Consider the following 19200-nt stretch of genomic DNA (forward strand, 5'->3'; position numbering starts at 1 on the left):
AACTGAAATGATCTACAAAACAATAATTCACAGTCACAGAGGAATGTTCTATATAATCTGTACTCAATATATTAGAAAAATAGATTTCTATCCCCTTTCTGTGGAAAAGGGTCATTTCTTGTAAATTGCAAATGTTTGAACTATTTTATGGGCCTTATGGGAAATGAACAAATAGATCTTTTAGAGGGCTTGAGAGACCTTGGAGTAAGGTGGAGTGAGGTGTGGTCCCTTTTCACACCTCCCATTGGACCTCTGTTTGTAAATCTTTTTTCATTACCCTCTAGGTCATATTTTCTTTGATTACAGCCCCTTTTAAGGATAGTTGGACTCTTTTTGGGGTCGGTTTTTTGCATCCTCTATGTATTCTCCCATTTGATCTCAATGAAAGCTTGGCTTATTCATTATATATATATATATAAAAGCAGCAAGATGAAGTATGTGAAATCAACTAAGAAATTTCAAATAGCTTAAGCATGAGATAAATCATAGATGGCAACAAGTAAATATTAACAATTAGGGAAAAGAAGTTAAAGAGTAATTACCTATTTGGAATTCCTAAAATGAAGCTAAGAATCTTTGCATGTCTTTTTATTGTGGCCAAGGCCTTTACACTTGCTACATTGGAGCTGACGCTTAACTACTTCTAATGATTCATTCTGCTTCATCTTTGGACGACCTGGTGGTCTTCTAGTAGGTGGAGGGGTTACTGTAACTATTGCCTGAGTGGATTCACCCAGGATTAGTCTGTCCACATTTGGAATAGGATGTATTGACTCGGCATAAGTTAGGCGGTAACTCTCAACTGTGAAATATCTGGGGCAATAATCATATGGGCTCCTACCAATGCATTCAATGACAGCAATAGCATGGCAACAAGGCAAACCAGTAAGCTGCCATCCCTTACAGCTACAATCCCAATGATCAACATCAACAATGTCAACAGATTCCCCACGAACCTCAAATGTGCTTCCATGGGATAGTGAAACCTGAAATGACCGCGCAATTGATGTTTCTTTTTGTAACTTTTCCTCATTGGCTGGTGTTAATTTTGTCGTCCATTGGTCTGATTCAACCCTGCGTCTATATATTGTTTCCATCATTTTACCCCGTAAAACATCAATCATCTGTGTTATAGGCAATTCATGTGCTTCAGATATGGAACTGTAGAACTGCTGTCCAAAATTTGATGTGATATGGTTATACCTTGCTCCTCCAAAGAATGCATTTGCCCAATGCTCTGGTTCACTTTGTATGATCCAATTGTAAGCATCGGGTGAAATTCCTTTTATGCTTTCAGCACAGCGCTGGAAATCCTCAAGTTTAGATGCAAGAGCAGCAGCATAAAAATCATTAATCATAAATCGCCTGGCCTCATGAGAAAATTGGCCCTTTAAATCGTTGTTAAGCTTTTCAGCTAGATGGCGCAAACAGTAGCTATGGTATGACTTGTCAAATATTTCACCCAAAAACTTGTTCAGTCCATTCTGAAAATCTGCTACAAACGTAATCTGCTCTGACCTCTTCACTGCAGATTTCAGTTCCAGTAAAAACCAATGCCAATTTTCTTCTGTCTCAGCATCTACAACAGCGAAAGCTGCTGGAAATATGCCATCTTCCCCATCTACAGCGGTGGCAGTAAAAAAAAAACCCTGATACTTTGAGTTCAATGGAGTACTATCAAGGAAAAGAAGAGGCCGACAACCTTGCTGGAAACCAGAAATTGATGCATGAAATGACACAAATAGACGATGAAAGCTTGAGTCATCTTTAGTGGTGAATGAAGCAACACTTCCAGGGTTAGTTTCTTTGATCTTCTCACAAAAGTATGGCAACTGATTATATGCTTCCTTGTAGGAGCCTTGGAGCTGCTCTCTTGCTATCTCTTTCGCACGCCATGCCTGTGAATAGTTCAATTGAATTCCATATTCTCGTTTTATGTCATCTGCAATATCTTTTGGTTTGTAGTTTGGGGAGACTTTTAATTTTTCCTTTATGATATTTCCCACCCATCCCCTAGTAGCCCGATACCCGGCTTTAGCAGCAGCCCCTTCACATGAATGATTTGTGTTCATTTTTTTAATACAAATCAGTTGGGTAGTAGACAGCCTTGAGGCATATATTCGCCATGGACAACCTTGGTATTTGCATTTAACAGTGACACGATGGCTGTCATTTTTCTTATACCGGTAAGCAAAACCATGTGCAATTGAGTACTTATGCAAGGCTTCTCGGAATTCGCTGAAGCTGTTAAATCTTTGGTCTACACCAATAATGGCATTTTCCCATTGTTGTGCAGCTTTTCGATGTTTTTCATCATTGGACCCTGCAGGAACACAAATTAAAGGGACTTCATTGGACATGTCCATACCAATCTGATCAATAGCGATCATAGTCTCAACAGCAACATCTTCAGGCTCAACTACAGGAACTACTGCCTCAGAAACTGTTGTTCTACTTGACCTGCATTTTTAAAGGTCGCGTCACAAAATTAAGGGAAAATGCCTTATATGGGCCACACTATATATTAAATGCTCCGGGGGGGGTTAATTAATTTACTAGAAGTTTGCAGTAATAATTAAATTTAAATATGTTACCATTATATATAAAAACTTCTAGAAAAGAAAAACATACCAATCCAAGAAAAAAGGAAAAAAGAAATTACAGGACACGCTCAAACCCCAACATATTCTTTGTATTTAAATTGAAATTCATAATCGTTAATTATACCCATAGAAAAAATAATTTCCTTAACTTTAGTATATAGAAGTATAAGAAACCGTGATTACTGGACAAAAAATGAATATGAACATTAAATAGAACAAACATTGATGGCCCAAATCTTTCAACTTTTAGTATTTATTCAATAGGTATCTATAATTGCCAAATTCTATGATACTCAATAATGTTTATAATTTTCAAAAATACAAAATCATTTATAAACAATCCCTAACCAAGCCACAAAATATCTAATGGGAGAATTTTGTTAGAATGTGTGACAAGAGAACAATAACTTCCATTCCCCTAGGTAGCAATTCAAATTCCAACTATTTTTAAAGACAACATTTTAAATGAAAAAGGAACTTATTGAGGAATGGGAGCTTGAAGAATCCTCAATGAAGAGAATAGGAATTACAGAAGGAACTCCCGCTAGAAAAAGGATAAAGAGCAAATCTGGTGTGCCACTCACTAATATTACAGACAAATAAGTACTAAATTGAGCGATGAGAATGAGGGGGTTTGGGCAGATTTAAAAATAAAGCAAAATGGATGAAACAGAATAAGTAAAGAAAATAAACATGACTCATTGATTAACTACCTACTAGCAGGCATATTAGATAAATTCCGAGCAGCAGCTTCCTCTGACAAGATAAACACATCAACCGTGATAGAATCCTTTAAAAAGTTTATCATCCGCTTTAAATCCTTGTCCTTGGATATTGAGATGAGGGTTTTCTTGTTAGCAGGAAGAAAATACTTGATAGACATTGTATCTATACTACAACTAAACATTTCTGCTACTTCTGTCTTGAAATCATCCAAATTTGTTTGTTGATCGATATCTATAGCATAGGCCTCACCCCCATTGTAAGACAGGGATCCATCTTTGTTTTTCACAAACTCACCACCTGATTGGCATATAGCAATTATTTTCTTCGTAGCTGTGGCCTAAGCAATTACACATGATAACATTATAAACAATACCCAATAATCAAAATATCTTACGTCAAAATTAATCAGAAGAAAATATTATTAGCAAAACACAGGACACAAAATTAAGAGCAGAAAACAGCAACCAGATAAGGAACGATATTAACATTGAGAATGTGCTCATACGTCATACCAAGTAACAAATTTACATGCTTGACAAAATGTTTGACTTTTTCATACTAAATTCATGGTCATTTTGCAAAATTTAGACCCTCAACAGTATAAAATGACCATTATCATTATGAATCAATAAGTATGTGTGCTCCTAAAACCATGAGTCTAAATCTTAAAGAAAAACAGAGGCGGGATATGAAGTCAAGCTACATTTACAAAAGTGACCAACCAAAAATGACAGTAAAATGCAAATTTGGTTCAATAGAAAATTCTGTGCATGATGCAGTATATTTCTTACAGTAGAACTGAGGCACCAATATGATGGTCGTTAGTTAATTTACCCATCCTTAACATGATCAAGAGCTAATGGAAGTAATCGGGGGTGATCGTGACCCTGTGATTCGATTCTTCAATAGTTAAATATTGGCAACAGTTTGCATGATGCCACTGGATGGAGAAATGCAACCATTAATAAAAACCTAGACAAGGTAAGAGAAAGAGTCCTTACAACTGAACCGTCACTTAATGAAACATAATATTAGAGAAGTCTTTGTTGAAGCTCACAGGGAAGATGCTGACGAAAGCATACATTGGTGCATTTCATGGCTTTGACTTCAAAAAAGCAAAGCCCATGTAGCTAAAGCCCAAGTAGAGGAGAAGGACATAAATGAATTTAGACTACATTCAAAATTTCGAATGAAAGGAGCCTTGAGGATATGAAACTATGGTTAAGAATGACTTTAAAGAACTGAATCAATTGATAGTTACTACCAATACCAATAAGGTGCACCTTCTTTTATAGTGGTTCAATCATATTTTGATCAATGGATGGACTATAGAGCCCTTTCAGATATTTTTTTAAACGGAAACAAATTTTCATTGAAAGAATGAAAGGAAACTAATGCTCAACTAAAACAATAACAAGTAAACAAATGCAAAAGAAGTACTAAGACAACATTGCGCTAAATAAATAAACTATGTTGGAAAAACAAAGTCATTCCAATTTAAGCATAAATTTTGAATAGAAAATTCTATAACTGGAAAGAGAGCACCAGGAAGAAGTATTAATCCTAGCAGTTTCAAAACGATCCATCCATGCTAATGATTTATCTTGGATGACGCTGATTTCTTTCGGACCAATTATCAGCAAGGATTTCTTCAATTTAGTGGCTCAATCTTAAGAACGCCAATGTTCTTTTTTTTTTTTTTTTTTAGTACAACTCCAAAGTTAGAGTATGCTTGGATTGGAACAATCACCTTCATCTCTATATTGCTCAGAGAAAATCTAAGATACGAGTTGAAACATCATTTCAACCATGGATTTGGAGATGCAGCCCATATATGAGATGCGACCCTGGAGAAAACCCGAATTCAGAAATGCTGATTTTCTTTCGGGTCAATTATTTTTTGTATTGTGTGGCCAATATCGGCTGGAAGGAAGGTGATTAGTATTTCTGGTGGTTTCTTAAAGCATGGTTGGTTTACATTTTGGGATATGTTGAGGAACTTTATCGAGAAGCTTGGCTTGAAAGATTCTCAATTTTTGGAAGTGCAATCCTAATGGCTATATAGATATTGTGAATTCACTCATCCCACCTTCTCTTCCATCAGCAGTTACGAATTTGTTCTCCAAATCCTCTTTTGGGGTAAGAAAAGATAAAGAAGTTGCTGGATTTAAACTCGAATTATTTGTTAGTGGTTTTCTGTTGAATGTGCATGATGATTGGAAAGATATTCAGAGGCCCAATGTGGTCCACTCTGAAATCATTTTTTCACTTAATCCTTTTATGAATGATAAATTTTTCCTTCGATTTGAGCTCCCATCTTGTTTTTTGTGTTGTGGGTGAAAAACATTTCTAGGAAGATCATTGGGGTAATAGACCTCTCTCCTCTGCATTTCCTCGATTATTTCACCTGTCCTCCTTCAAAAACCTTCATGTGTCTAATTTTCTAGTTTGATCTGGGAATTCCATGTCTTTTTCCTTCAGTTTTCGTCATCCTGTGCCCAAAAGATGACCTCTTTTCTTACTCTACTTGAGGGTTTCAACTTTTCGCAAAGGAGACGAGATATTCGAATTTGGAGTCCTAATCCTTTAAAGGGATTCTAGTCTAAGTCTTTCTTTAGGATTTTATTGGACCCCTCTCCTACTTGTGAGTCGATCTTTGATGTTTTATGGAGGATTAAGATTCCAAAAAAAGTTAAATTCTTTTCTTGACAAGTGTTACTCAGTGTGTGAACACATTGGATGCTTGTAAGATGCCTTTGTGTTATTGGGCCCTTTATGTTATATCCTTTGTCAAAAGGTGGGGGGAAACCTGGATCGCCTTCTCTGGAAGTGTCAATTTGGAAAGTCTACGTCACTACTTTAGTCGTTTGATTCATGTTTCATCTAAGATCCTAAATTTGTTAGATTGTAGCACATCTTATATTGAAGTTCAAAAGAACTTTGTGGTTTCATACAATTAAAAATAAGGATCCAGAAAGTGAAAATATTTCCTTTGATTCGCAGATGTCACTCCAATATTTTTTATAGAAACAATTGCTTTCATTGAGAGAAAATGAAATAATACAAGGGCCATAAATATGCAGATATAACTCTAATTGATGTTCCTTCAATGTCTTATATAGGCACTTTGAAACTAAAAGGTTTTTCGAAACTAATGGACATCATTCAAAATAGCTCAGTAATTGAAGATGAAAAGTCTCCTCAGCATAGTTGTTCACCACCTTTTCAGACTCCATAAGGGTAAGAATGTCACCTTCCCTCACAGGTGCCTTGACATTTCTCATGATGTAACGATTCTGATCGAGAAACTTGACTCTCACTTGAGTCAGCTAACCTCTTGATCTTGTTCGACCCATTACCTTCACCACCACATCGTGTTTGATCTGGGATTCCATTTCGTAAATGAATTGAGGTATGAACGGAGAGAAACCGGAGGCAAAGGATTTTGCAGTTGTTCACCACCTTTTGATAATTTACTAGGTCAACAACAAGATTTTTTGCATGCTTCAAAAGAAAACTAAGATGCCTAATGTGATCACTCACGTGATGCATTTTGGTGATTTCCTTAAGGCTATTGAATCTTCTAAGTCCTTAAGCAATCAAGAGATAAAGAATTGTTTTATAGCATCTTAACTCCAATACTATACTCAAAGGAAAGTGCATCATTCTTCGGTCCTTCCATTCACTTGATGGCTCATCCGACCGGTTTCTCTCATACTATCCAAGCACTAGAAATGAGAGGATTCGAATTGCGGATGGGTCCTTCGCTCCTATTGCTGGAAAAGGTAGACTGTCACCATTTCAGGGATTAACTCTGCAAAATGTCTTACATGTAACCAAAATTTCTTACAACTTATGATCAATAAGCAAAATAACAAAAGATTTGAACTGTAGAGTTGTCTTCTCACCAGATACCGCTTTGTTTCAGGACTTGAGCTCGGGGAAGACGATTGGCACTGCCCGATATGACAGAGGCCTATATTTCCTTTCTGCAGATGCTTCCTCCAAAAGCTTGTTTAGGACTAGTCTTTTATCTTCGTTTACTATGTCTGAAACAAATTATTTATTGTGGCATTTTCGTCTTGGACATCCTAGTTTTCAATATATGCGATATATATTTCCTCATTTATTCCATAATGTGAATGTTTCTTCATTATCTTGATGTCTGTATACGTGCTAAACAACCTCGCGTGTCGTTTGTTTCTCAGCCCTATAAACCTACCCAACCTTTTCACCTGGTCCACAATGATGTTTGGGGTCCCTCAAGCATCTCTACCCTGTCTGGTAAACGGTGGTTTGTAATTTTCATCGTTGACCATACCCGACTTACATGGGTATATCTCCTTGCTGATAAGTCTGAGGTTTTATCTACCTTCAAACAGTTCTATACCACTGTATTAACACAGTTCAACACAAAGATTGCCATTCTTCGGAGTGACAATGGTTGTGAGTTTGTCAACCACACCTTCCAGGAATTCCTAGTGTCAAAAGGGATCATCCATCAAAACTCGTGTGCATATCCTCCACAACAAAATGGGGTGGCTGAACGAAAAAATCGCCCTCTCATTGAAGTTGCTCATTCCTTGATAATTCCAGCGTCTCTCCCTTCGTACCTGTGGGTAGATGCGATTCTTACCGCAACTCATCTAATTAATAGAATGTCTTCACGAGTTCTAAAGTTTCAAACCCCTCTTGAGTGCTTCAAAGAGTCCTATCAGTCTATCCGTCTTATTCCTGAGGTTCCTTTTCGTGTGTTTGGGTGTACAACCTTTGTTCATACTCATGGTCTACACCGGACTAAGTTTGCTCCATGAGCTAAAAAATGTGTGTTTGTCAGGTATCCCCTTCATCAACGAGGCTATAAATGCTTTCATCCATCTTCCAGAAAATATTTTGTCACTTTGGATATCACGTTCCTTGAAGATAAACCGTTCTTTCCCGTTAGTCATCTTCAGGGGGAGACCACGAATGAAGAGACTAACAGTTCCACATACTCCGTACCCATTAGCCTCAATCTTGAGCCCAGTCCTAATATTCTTGAACCTGAGCCTAGCCCCAATGTTCCTGGACCTAGTCTACCTAGTCTTGAACCTAACTTTGCTCTTGTTATTCCCAGTCTACCTAGTCTTGAACCTTATTCTGCTCTTGTTGTTCCCGTGTCGGTTCTTCCTACTAGACAAGTGCCCTGGATAACATACTATAGGAAGAATCTCAGAAAAGAAATTCAAGAAACCTCTGGTGTTCCATCGGAAAGTGTCCAAGCATCGAAACCAGCTCAAGTTCAAGATCCTGTTGTTTCAGAGGAGAGTCTTGAAGAAAAGTCTGGGAACATAGAAAATGATGAAAAGAGCTCATAGAAGGTTGAAACTTCAGGAGGTAATGAGGTGCTGAAAGATCCTCAAGAAGATGCAGAATTGTCTCAAAAGTCTGATACTGAAGAGGGACAGACAAAAACTAACAACTATGATACCACTCTGGATATGCCAATTGCTCTGAGAAAGGGAACCAGGTCATGTACAAAATACCCTTTGCATAGTTTTCTGACCTATAGTAACTTATCTCCTGGTTTTAAGGCTTTTACTACTCAGCTGGATGCTCTAGCAATACCTACCTGTGTACATGCGGCCATGGAAGTTCCTGAGTGGAAAGCAGCAATAATGGAGGAAATGAGAGCTCTTGAGGCAAATAAGACTTGGAAGTTAGTAGCTCTCCCTAGAGGTCACAAAACAGTTGGTTGCAAATGGGTGTTCACAATGAAGTATAAGTTTGACGGAACACTCGAGAGGTATAAAGCCAGGTTAGTTGCTAAAGGGTTCACTCAGACATATGGGATTGATTATTCAGAAACTTTTTCCCCAGTGGCTAAGTTAAACACGATTCGTGTTCTTCTGTCTGTCGCCGTAAATAAAGATTGACCCCTACATCAACTAGATGTAAAGAACGCATTCCTAAATGGTGAGTTGGAAGAGGAAGTTTATATGAGTCCACCTCCAGGTTTCGAAGCTAAGTTTGGGAATCATGTTTGCAAACTCAGGAAGTCTTTATATGGGTTGAAGCAGTCCCCTAGGGCATGGTTTGATAGGTTCACCGTGTTTGTTAAGTCCCAAGGATTTGTTCAGAGGCATTCTGATCATACCTTGTTTACCAAAAAATCACCCTTAGGAAAGATTGTTATGTTGGTAGTGTATGTTGATGACATCATCCTATCAGGGGATGACACGACAGAAATTGCTAAGCTAACAGAGGATGGCAGGTGAATTTGAAATCAAGGATCTTGGTAGTTTAAGGTATTTTCTAGGGATGGAAGTGACAAGATCAAAAGCAGGAATATTTGTATCTCAGCGAAAGTACACTCTGGACTTGTTAAAGGAAACAGGAATGACTGGATGCAAACCTATTGACACTCCTATTGAGGTCAATAGCAAACTGAAAAGTATTTTGGAAGGAGTTCCTGTGAATAAGGAGAGGTATCAACGCTTAATAGGAAAACTGATTTACTTGTCTCATATTAGGCCCGACATCTCCTATGCTTGTGAGTGTAGTAAGTCAGTTCATGCAGAGTCCATATGAGGAGCACATGGAAGCTGTGACTCAAATTTTGAGATATCTAAAGTCCACCCCTAGGAAGGGCTTGGTGTTCAGGAAACATGGCACACGGAGCATCGAGGCATATACTGACTCAGATTGGGCCGGATCTGTGACTGATAGAAGGTCAACCTCAGGGTATTGTACCTTTGTATGGGGAAATTTGGTAACTTGGCGGAGTAAAAAACAAGGTGTAATGGCCAGAAGTAGTGCTGAGGCAGAGTATAGAGCTATGAATCTGGGAGTGTGTGAAGAAATCTGGTTGCAGAAAGTTTTATCTAATCTTCACGAGAGTAGTCCGGGGCCTATGAAGCTGTATTGTGATAATAAGGCTGCCATCAGTATTGCGAATAATCCCGTGCAACATGATAGAACGAAACATGTGAAAATTGACAGGCATTTTATTAAAGAAAAGTTAGACCGCAAAGCTATTTGTATTCCCTATGTACCTTCAGTCCAACAGATTGCAGATGTTTTTATGAAAGGGTTATCGAGACAGACGTTTGAAGCTTGTATTAGCAAGTTGGGTCTTGCCGATATCTATGTCCCAACTTGAGGGGGAGTGTTGAAATACGTTGAATTAGCCCTAAGGGCATTTTTGTAATTTATGCTATATTTGCTAAATTAGGGTTTCACCTCATTCTATATATATCTGAGGTTGGGTTTATTGTAGGTATGACATTAAATAATAAGTCCTTTTCTACCGTGGTTTTCCTTCCCTGAATTAGGGTTTTCCACGTAAACTCCTTGTGTCGTCTTCTTTTCTTCTATTTCAATATTATCCAACGTTGATCTTCACCTACTACTAACCCCTTTGATTAAGCAAAAACTTCAAAGCCTTCTAATCATACAACCCACAAACTTCTAACTACAGAGGCGTCATCTCTACTTTATAGGTTCTATTTTGTATAGTTGGAGACCCTTCTTTTGGAGGGCTTCTTTTCTCTTTCGGTGAGGTTTGGTTTTTGTATGCCCTATATTCTTTCATTTTTATCTCAGAAAGTGGTGTCTATAAATAAATAGTTAAAAAGGGGGGGTTGGTTAATGGACAGAAGGTAAAGCGTAACTAAAAAATGCTAGAGGTTGTTGGTCTTGTTGAATTAGCACAGCAACCAAACCAACCCCAAAAGCATTTGATTCTATGATGAATTGCTTAGAGAAATTTGGAAGGCTGGAAGAGTAGTTGTTGCTTTTTTGGGTTTATCAAAGGCATCTTGCACTATATTACTCTAAAGACAAATTACTTTTTTTTAGAAATTGAGTTGTAGGAAAAGCCAAGCATACTGCAGTATTTTTTTTTTTAAATATCCGTGAGTGTCTAGGTCAGTATACGCATACCTCGACAAATCTCACGGACAACCCGCCTGACCCTACAACATTTGGGTGTCAAGAAACCCGTAGGATATTAACTCCTAGGTAGGTGGTCACCATGGATTGAACCCATGACCCTAGCCGTTTGGCCTTTTTTTTATGTTCCCATTACCACTAGGCCAACCTATGATTGTTGCCAAGCACAATATAATGTGCCACAAACTTTCCATAATACCCAATCAAGTCAAGAAACCAACGTAGTTCCTTAATGTTTTGTGATGTTCGCCATTGCACAATTACCTCAATTTTCGATGGATCAGCTAAGACTCCTTGGCCTGGTCCAATATGGCCCAAGTACTCAATTGTGAAAATTCTCCTTCATAACAAGCAGCCATTTGGCCCATCTCGAAGCCTTAAATGGATCACAATTAAAGCCAATGACTAAACTCTTTCCTTGATTGATCTTAAGACCATATATATACTCCAATAAGAACAAGGGCAGTTTAGTTCTCGAAATACAAAAATATCTATCTAAGCTATTTAACATTCAGATAAAATTAGACTAACATAATCAAGGAAAAAAACATACATATTTGTGCCGTTAGAGGAGCCTATGACAATTAAACAAAACATGCTTTAAATAATGCCATCTATTTCATTAGTAGACTTTTATTTTTCAACCACGAAGACAAGAATATTAATTAAAAAATAATATTACCAAGAGATTGATTGGAAAAGATAAATAGATGGCCATCTGTCAACCATGGAAGGAGATACTGCATGCAGCATACAACAACCTCTCTTCAGTGTCGTGCTTCAAACATTAATGGGCAAATGAAGGTGCATTTTCATAACTTCAGACTTTTCATCTTCTTCTTCCTCTTATTTTTCTTCTTCATACTACTGTTTTTCACTGTTCTACTGTTTCCTACTTCTTTTGTATCTTCTTTCCTATTCTTCACCATTTTCTTTGCTTTCCTAACTTTCTAAATCTTCTTCTCTTCGTATTATTATTTTTCTTCTCCCAACTCTTCTATTTCTCAATTATTACAAAATATTAAAAGAAGAAGAAGAAAAGACATGGTTCGCCTGCATACATGGTGAAGGAACAATGGAGCAATAAAAGGCGCAGCCAGATGAGCATCTAGTTGAAGGTGCTAGCCCTGGCTACCTTCAAGGCACAATGACCCAAGGTCGTCTCCGCCTCTTGCCTTGAAAACACTAATTTATGTCTCACTACATTAAAATGTTGAAGTATGTTGATATAATTAAATTTTCTGTAACCCACCAACTTAAGCTTTTGTGTTGATTGGTGATTTAACATCGAATGACAAATCATAACAAAAGATCCTATATTTGAACCCTTATAATCTCATATCCTTCCCAATTAATATTGATTTCCACTTGTTGGATCTTCTTCAAACTCACAAGTGAGGAGACATGTTGAAGTTTATTGATATAAATAAATTTACCAGAAATGTAATCTACCAACTTAAGCTTTTTGGTTGATTGGTGATGTAATATAAAACTTGACATGTACACTAGACGTAATGCATTTGCATCGTGAGAACATTAAACCGAGTCATAAAATAAAAATATTGAGGGAGCATTTGAGGCTCTGAGTTGGCTGTTATAGTTAGTGGATTGTAACAGTTTGTGTTTGGGATACAAACTATTTTAGTCCGAGTGAGAAATAGTAAATACTTTAACAAAGAGGGAAAGAGAAAATGAACAAAAATTAGTAAACATTGTAACAAAGAGGGATTTAAAATAATAATATTGTAGTTAATCGTAAGCTATAAATAATAGTTAGAAACACCAAATATTATAATTGGAGCCTCAAATGTGGAGTGGGCTATAATATCCCACTCCACCCACTTGAAGTTGGGGGCCAAACAACCCCTAAAAGGGCTCTAGTCAATAGAGCTAGACTAATGGTATACTTCTTTTTAAGAGAATCGTGAATTTATATACTTACTTGGTCTTCTAATGTAAAAGCAGATTGCCGTCCCATTTCCATGGTTTGTTCAACTACCTAAAGATCAAACTTTGCATTAGGAAAAATGGTACCCAAAAAAATAAATAAACACAACAACAACAACAAAATGAGAAAGCAAGTGCATTAAAAATGTCACCATTTTAGAGCTTTCAATCGCAGGATCACTATCATCCATTGTCTTCTCCCCAACATTGTTCAGTTCTTGACTTATTATTGCTACAGCACAAAAATATGCCAATAGAATGTGAAACATATAGAAGAAAATAGGATATTTGAAAATTCTATCACATTTCAACACTCACATATACAACAAAAAACTCAAAGAAAGCATAGTTCCCACAAGTATAGTCATATTTTTTCTCCCTTCTGCCTCCTATAATTTAGCAATACAGAAATTTACCACTCCACAATAAACCATATTTAATACTTGAGTTTTGAACATATCTGGAAGACTGAAATTTGGAACCAAAGCCATTGTTTCTTTTTACCTACATTTCAATTATTGAGTCCTCAAGCCTGGATTGCAATGCAAACCTATCCTTTAATCTACTAAATATAAAATAGGGAACAACATTCTAATTCCTTCGAGTCAAGTGTATTATATTATAAGATTTATATCACGCCAAACATATCAAAACCGCAGAAATATAATTGTAAACAAAAATTGCGTAGTTATTGTGAACAAATTACATGAATGGGTTGAAACAGGAAACAACTAATTAATTGTTTGAAGTTAAAAAATAAAGGGGAGAAAAACAGAGAGCTGATGAAAGAATGGAGAATTTCACAAAACTGGCTAATGGAACCATATAACCAAGAAAAGCAAAGCTGAGCATTTAGGCCAATAAGAACAGAGTGATAGATGGAAACGAAGTTCTTATTACAATTACTGTGGTTGAAGATCCTTCCTTGGTATGTCAACTTGAGAATGAGATTGGTAATATTAGGAAACAAAAAGTTCTAAAACGAAAATTCCAAATTAAAAATAGAAGTCCCATGCATTCCATGGGTAGAAATTCCTCCAACAGGGACATATGCATATTTAGCTACAAGCTTATGGATTTCACACATATATAAAGTCTTACATGATGTTATCTGAACATTATCATCCGTTGTAGATTCATTAATGCCTCTCTCATCAAACAGCTCTACCCTCTTATTAGCAGGAGTATTCATATACCTGTGTTCCAGCCATAAAACACCAGAAATTCACTTTTTTTCCGATAGAAACAACTTTCATTGAGAAAGAATGAAAGAATACAATGACATATAAAATGAGAAATTCACATTTCAAGCTATCTAATTCTAAAATGCAATCACCAAAAATGTTAGATCGTGCAAACCAAGTTTGATCACCCCAAAAAAAGTGTAATTACCGAGATAGAGAGGCTACATCCATAAATCCATGAATTTAAAAAACAATTGGATATCCACAAGCAAATATATCCATAGTTCTCATTCGATTTCTACAAATCAATAAAAAAAAAATTCTTTTAAGTTCTTTTAATTAAACACCAAATGTTTCGCCCAAAAAATCATTTAAATGGTTATTTTCCCATAGAGAATCCTCATTTAAAGAGAAATTTGTTAATCCTCCTAACAAAAACAAAATAATTAACCTACCAAATTATCTAATTGTCAATATACATAGTCCAAATGTTCATTTTTTTTTTATAGAAACAACTACGTTCATTGAGAAAAAAATGAAAGAATGCAAGGACATACATAGTCCAAATGTTCCATTTTATAGTTCAAAGTTCAAACATATAAAATCATCCAAGTCATTAGACAATAAAACTTAAAATTTTAATATTATGCATATATAATCACATTAGTAATTTTATTATATAAAAAAGGGGTAAATGGGATGGAGATGATAAACATATAAAATTATCTAATTCATTGAACAATAAATCTTACTTTTTAAATGTTATGTATATATAATCACAATATTAATTGTATTATATAAAAAGGGGTAAAATAGGGAGGAGATAGGTGTCCCCCATTAAGCTTATGAAAAAAGTTACTCCGCACTCCCTCCCTCAATTCCCACCCCATTAGGGGCACATCCACAAACCATGTCCCCGCGTAGAGAATGCACATCCCTACGTGGCCAAGAGACTCAAATTCATTTATTAAACCAACATCCTTTGGCTACAACATTCTGGAACTACATACAAAAGACCTTCAAATTCTGCTTCACGAGACTTAACGGTTTCTTTACCCTCCTTGATGGGCCCCTTAATAGACACCCGTTCAAAAATGAGAGGAAAATCCTATGGAGAAAATTTATCTATGCTTTCTATTGGAACTTATGTCTAGAAAGAAATGCTCGCCTCTTCACAGATTAACAACAAAGCATACAATCTTTACTTGATTCTACATCTTTTCTTCTTTAACTAGAGTGAACCTTTTCCGTGCTTTTGTAAATATAGCTTACCGACCTCATGACAAACTAGAAGAGTATTTTTGTAGTTTTACTCACTGATGGGGATTCCTTTGTAATCTATTTCATCAATCAATGAAATGGTATCTATATCCTATAAAAGAAGAAAATTAAGGCTAAAATTGATCTGAATCTGATTCTCTCAACCGTCCAGCTTAATTCTGGCAAGGGTAAATGGATTTGGATGCTTGAAACATCTGGGATTTTGACCACATAATCATTATGATCAAGACAGAGAGAAGTTCCCAAAATTCCAAAGAAATAATAGATATCTATTTAATGAAGTTAGCAACCCCTTTAAATAGGCTGAAACTAACTAAGTTAGAGTCTTGGACAGCTGGACTAACTAATCAGCAAAGGCTGTACAGCTTTTAAAATAAAATACAACCAACTAAAAATACAACAGAATAACCGAGAGGTTCCAAAGAACAAAGTCAGCTGGACCAAGAACTACAAGACTTGCCAAGAATGCAAAGAACAGAAAAAGATCCAAATGACAAGAGGTCCTACATCACATAAACGATGCTCTTTCAACTGTATCACAGAGGAATCCTCCAGACTTATACAAGCTGATTTGGAAGGGACTCTTTCATATTAAATTTTTTCTATGGGATTCAACCTTCACACAGTGGACAGAATTCGAAGAAAGCACCGCTGGATCAGTCTCTCCCCAAATCGCTGCTGTCTTTGCAACTCTGATTATGAGACCCAAGGCCATCTCTTCATATACTGCCTTTTTCAAAAAGGATTTGCATACATTTTCAAACAGCCTTTACTAAAATTTTTCTTTTCTTTTCTTTTTTTTTTCCAAAAGACTGTAACTAGTTTTTGACGCCTCCAGTCAACCTAAAAGACTTGGTTATTGTTGATAGTAATACATTGTATTTGGGTACTATTTACACCCTTTTAAAGATTATAGTCTTTCTTCATGATTGAAGATCATTTTTCCAATGCACCTTTGGTGGTCATTTAATTTATCAATGAAATACTCAAATTTCTTCCCCCAAAAAAAAAAGTTTAAAACGAGGTCCACTGCCTAGCCTAACGAATCAATGTGCTAACCGGACGTCTTTTCCTAAACTCCATTGATGGAATGGGGTCTTCTTCTCCCCCTCCATTCGGTGAATAAAATTTTGTTCATAAACATTAATTTGACGGTGGAAAAAAGGCTCTTCTAATCCACAAAACCACGCTTCAATAAAGGTGTGAGAGAACCAAACAGAATCAAAGGCTTGAAGGGTCCCTGAACATAAAAATTGATAACTACATACGAGACATAAACCATTGTCATTGGAACCGTTCAATGCATATATACAACAAGGCAATATAATCTGAAACAATCACAAAATAGAGAGGGCGTTGGTTAAGAACATACGGAAGGGCACGAAAACTGTCGCGAATTTCGCCATGGATCTGATCCAACCGAGGGCTCCTCTGCACACTGCTAGCCATTCCGCCGGTAGAATAAACTGAAGAAGCTGAAGGAAATCTATTGCATTAATATCTATGAATGGTGTTCCACTCTATCAAAGCTAACTGAAGGGGATGAAAGAAGAAAGAAGGAGTGAAGGCAAAACGGAAAAGACGAATGAATGAAAGCTCGCGAAGAAGACGATGAAGCGCTGAAACGTAGGAACTTTAAAAGGAGAAAAATGCAGAGAGAGAAGCTCAAAATTAAAGGGAATCAATCAATTTTGGAGAAACGAGAATGGAGGTAAATTTATGAAGGGCGGTTTTGGTTGAAGTTTGTATGTATACGGTTAAGATGCCTAAAATGTCTCAGGTTTTTTTTTTTTCACATATTAATAGATAATCACAAGTAGGGCTTATTTATATTTGGGTAATTTTAAAATAATAATTAATAAATACTTGGTTTGAAATCAAAATAATAAAAAAAATTTAGGAAAAAAAAAAAAGATATTGTCAAAAATTATCTACTATTTTTTATGAAAAATCCAAGTACAATTTTATTTTATATTTATATGTGTTTTCAAATAAATAACTAGTAAATAATTATATTTTTCAAACTAAAAAAAAAAATTACTTAGAAACAAAATATTGATTTCGTCGAAAAAACTTGAATATTACATTAAGAGTAATATTTGGGTGTTCATCTTCATGCATCCACTAAAATCATAAAAAGATAAATATTTTTAAATATATTTAAAAAAAAAAAAAAAAAAAAAAAAAAAAAAAAAACTTGTCACATTATAGCGATGTGTCCGAGTATTTTTCCTATAATAATCTAACATTAAATATCGTATAATTAAGGTTGTTAATGTTATGTGAAGAAAAAACTAATGATAAATTATTTACCGACCGTTTTTAGCTTTTTGATAAAATAAGATTGAGGAGATGAAAAAACAAAAAGATTTATTTTTGTCATTGTCAAATGATACGATAAACTAGTTATTTCAATTTACTAATACTTTATTAATAAAAAAACGGTTCCATAGAGAAAAAAAGATAGGAGTACTAATAAAAATATATGAAATGATACCATGATAAAATAGGAAATAACGAAAGATTTAGTGGTAAAAAGGGAATGTAAAATTAAATTGAGAAAAAAGGGGGGGGGGAATATAGGGCATGAAAGATATATCTATACAAAAGATGACAATAACGAGGGTAAAATATGTACTAATGAAATATTTAAGGGCGAAAGAAAGAAGTTAAAAATATGTTTTTGATCCTTCAAAATCAATTTTGATTGTATAAAAAATTTATTTTAAAGTGAAATTAAATATTAAATTAATTTTGAGTAATTAATAATATGATTAAAAGTAATTTTGAACGTGACAAAAATGATTTTAATAATTCAAAATCACTCCGCCCATACTATAGAATTAAAATCATTTTGTCATTCACGAATATTAGAGCATAACTCAGTTGTAATTAACATGTACTATATTACTTAAGGTTGAAGATTAAAATCCCAGTACCCTCACTAGAGATGTCGATCTTCTCCGCAAATGCAGAAGTATTATGCATATATTTGTATGTGTATATATCTATACTATATTAAAATGTGCAAAATGGGGAGAATATTTGCCCTCATTTTTAATTAGATCCCTAACACGTCCTTGACTTAAATAGTTAGTTATTTAAACTCACATATCAAAACCTCAAGTAAAGACACCTTTTTAACAAACATCCTTTCATTACGTATCAAAAATCTATTTAGGGACATGTTTCCCTCAAACATTCTTTCAATAGACACCTTCGTGCATGTACTTAATCAATGTGGAGGGGATTAAAGATTTTAGGAGCAATCCATCTTTTCTCCAAATACAAAGGTAACCATCATCAATGTGTGTAAATGTTTCTCCAAACCCTTCTCGTGGTATTGAATTCAACCATCGAAGAGAGAATGAAAGACAATAGGGAAGAGGGAAATAATTCTAATAACTGGTGTTTCACTGGAAACATCTTTCGGGAAAAAAAAAAGGCATTCACAATAAACTATTGTAACTACTTATTTTTGTTATATACATTTTTTGCTAAATCGAGAAATCCTTCATGTATTGAAT

The 19200-nt window shown here is 35.5% G+C and overlaps 1 protein-coding gene across 2 annotated transcripts; it reads right to left on the reverse strand.

Moving 5' to 3' along the window:
• Positions 1 to 439: 439 nt before the first annotated feature.
• Positions 440 to 17446, reverse strand: LOC150030325 (uncharacterized). Of its 2 annotated transcripts, none has more exons than XM_090309824.1 (6): positions 17046 to 17446; positions 14310 to 14404; positions 13361 to 13440; positions 13204 to 13260; positions 3317 to 3666; positions 440 to 2460 (listed from the first exon to the last, which is right to left on the reverse strand). In XM_090309824.1, exons 1-6 carry the CDS (start codon positions 17120 to 17122, stop codon positions 567 to 569), a joined length of 2553 nt encoding a protein of 850 aa, XP_090165950.1. In that variant the 5' UTR covers positions 17123 to 17446; the 3' UTR covers positions 440 to 566. The 2 variants fall into 2 exon arrangements, with proteins under 2 accessions (XP_090165950.1, XP_090165951.1); XM_090309825.1 differs by having other exon boundaries at positions 3317 to 3626; positions 17046 to 17394.
• Positions 17447 to 19200: the final 1754 nt, after the last annotated feature.

Source organism: Benincasa hispida, unplaced genomic scaffold (assembly GCF_027475165.1).
Source record: "Benincasa hispida cultivar pf3 unplaced genomic scaffold, pf3_genome.v1.1 HicScf31, whole genome shotgun sequence".
Classification (NCBI taxonomy): Eukaryota; Viridiplantae; Streptophyta; class Magnoliopsida; order Cucurbitales; family Cucurbitaceae; genus Benincasa; species Benincasa hispida.